We start from the raw sequence: 2,437 nt of genomic DNA on the forward strand, positions 1-2,437 counted from the left end.
ATTTTCTCAGGGTATGTGCCCCTAGTGGGATAGTCCAAGACCAGATGGCTTCACAGGCAGATTCTATCGAACCTTTGGAGAAGGGCTGGACTATGCTTTGAAGCCTGTAAAGATCTATACTGGTATACCTGTCTCTCTACTGAGCCATTTAGGATCTGATTCGAGGAAAGACTTCCTGGCTAGGCTTCTGTGCAGGCAGACAGAGAATGCTGGTCTCCACAAACATGCTTTTCAGGGAGACTTTTTTGGCAGCTTCTCCAACTAGACTGACCAGTGCTTGGTACTGACCTCAAGTGGAATAGAGTCAGAAGACAGAGATAGGCTTTGCATCCAGGGCACCCCACTGAGCAAGTATCTTCCTTTTTATCTCCCATTATAGAGCAGGTTGAATATACATTTCTGAATCAGTGCACATTCAGGCAAAATGACCCATCCTCTGGTTCCTGTAGGAGCTTTGATGTAGTACCTCTTGAAACTGAAGTGATGATATCACTGTTCTTCCATGTTTGTCTTTTCAATATTTTATGTTTCCATGAAAATTGTGGAGTTTGAGGAGGATAATATCATTGCCAAGGTAGTAAAAATGTTCAAATATCATACTTGCATCTATTTGAAGAAATAGCCATCATGTGAAAAGCCAGCCACGCTCCCTTGGAATTTAGATATCATTTCATAAGAGGTGATTTCTCATGGTGTGGGTCATACCAAGCACTAGTAAGCTATAGTATGCAGGACATTTACGCTGAGTACTTTGCTTCTCTATTTTGTTCATTTTTAAAGGGTTCCCTGGTGGTTCAGATGGTAAAGAATCTGCCTGCAATGCAGAAGACCTGGGTTTTATCCCTGGGTCAGGAAGATCCCCTGGAGAAGGGAATGGCTACCCACTCTAGTATTCTTGCCTGGGGAACTCCATGGACCGAGGAGCCTGGCGGGCTACAGTCCATAGGATTGCAAACAGTTGGTCATGACTGAGTGACTAACACCACTTTCTGTCAAGAGGAACCTAGGCAATCAATGCCATCCTACTTGCCTACGCCGTGTATAGAGCTTTCATTGTTTTATTCTACTGTGGATGGGCCCATGGATGTAGAGAGACTTGGAGTTATATTTTACAGAAGAAACTGGAGTGGGTTTCTGAAGGCTTTATGAACAATCAGAGGCATAGCTACACAGGACCCATTTCATGTCTGCTGTCAACACAGACCTGGCATCCTGGGATCTGTCTTGTGGTCCACTCTTACCCTGAGGCTGCTCTGAGCCCAAAGCAGAATGGTGTCCACAGCCCTCCTCAGCTTGGCATTCCCTGAGATCAGGATGACTGCATGTCCCGAGGGACAGGCTGCCATTATCCCTACGCAGACCATCACCCCGGCCTTGCTGTGCCACAGCGTTAGCAACGGCATCGAGAATAAGGCGGCGCAGAGTGACAGCACATACAGGCAGAAGAAAGAGACGAGAGACCTGAGCGCCCGGGTGTGAGCCTCCAGGCTGGGGTCCCGAGAGCCTCTGGTTTTGGCCCTCATCATCCTCACGTGCCTCCCCAGGGAGAACACCAGCACCCCAGAGGAAACCAGGAAAAGCAAGAAAGAAGGGATGGACGCCAGGCCGCAGAAGAGGAAGGAATGAAAGAAGCTGAGCTTTGCAATGTTCAAATTGAGTTCAGTACTGTTATTCGTGAGTAGCCTAGTTACAGCTGAGAAATGAGATCCACTAAAAAAGTCCCATAAGCAGAGAAGAGTGCAGACACAGGAGAGAACCACAACACTCAGAAGCATCTGGGGGATCTTTCTGGAGATCCAGTTTGCCGCATGGAGCAGGAAGGCATGAGAGAAACGGACAATCTTGGAGCAGTAGAGGAGACTAAGGCATGTGGCCAACCAGAGGCCGGCTTGATTGACGATCATCCAGAGTATGATGATGGTCTGGTAGCTGAAGCTCAGCGGGTCTCTTAGCCGCTGGAAATGAGTAAGCTGGATGGCCTTCAGAAGGAGCAGCCCGTGCAGGACAAGCCGGGTGAGGCTGAGACTCATCAGGACGAGATCACAGTGGCTCAGTGGCTGCCTCCTCACCAGGTCCCGGAAATTCACCAAGAAAATGAAGGCATTGACCAGGATCCCTACTGCAAACTCCAGGACTGAAAAGAACAGAAATGCATTCCTGACTTCGGAGGGCACAGATCCGATGTGAGTCAGAGTCACCATGATGCCGCTTCTGACTTGGCTAACCTAAGACTCATGTACCGTCCAGGAGAGAAAGTACGTTTGTGTGCTAAGTCAGGACCTTCCTTTACAAGGCATCAGCTCTTGGTCCAGATTTATCCCAAGGTGAGTGCATCAAAAGTTCAGACAGTCAATTTAGAGGGACAGTACTTCTTTAGAATATCCCTTGGATACACACAAATGCTCATCGTGAGAGCAGAAGAATGATGGGTTTGTCT

The 2,437-nt window shown here is 48.1% G+C and overlaps 1 protein-coding gene across 1 annotated transcript; it reads right to left on the minus strand.

The window, feature by feature from the left end:
- Nucleotides 1–1,193: 1,193 nt before the first annotated feature.
- TAS2R38 (taste 2 receptor member 38) lies at nucleotides 1,194–2,201 on the minus strand. Its single transcript, XM_043462420.1, has one exon. The coding sequence runs from the start codon at nucleotides 2,199–2,201 to the stop codon at nucleotides 1,194–1,196; it is 1,008 nt and encodes a 335-aa protein (XP_043318355.1).
- Nucleotides 2,202–2,437: the final 236 nt, after the last annotated feature.

Source organism: Cervus canadensis, chromosome 3 (assembly GCF_019320065.1).
Source record: "Cervus canadensis isolate Bull #8, Minnesota chromosome 3, ASM1932006v1, whole genome shotgun sequence".
NCBI lineage: Eukaryota > Metazoa > Chordata > Mammalia > Artiodactyla > Cervidae > Cervus > Cervus canadensis.

Coding starts and splice junctions, on each gene's coding strand:
- TAS2R38 (XM_043462420.1), bottom strand. CDS start 2,201: ATGGTGACTCTGACTCACATCGGATCTGTGCCCTCCGAAGTCAGGAAT.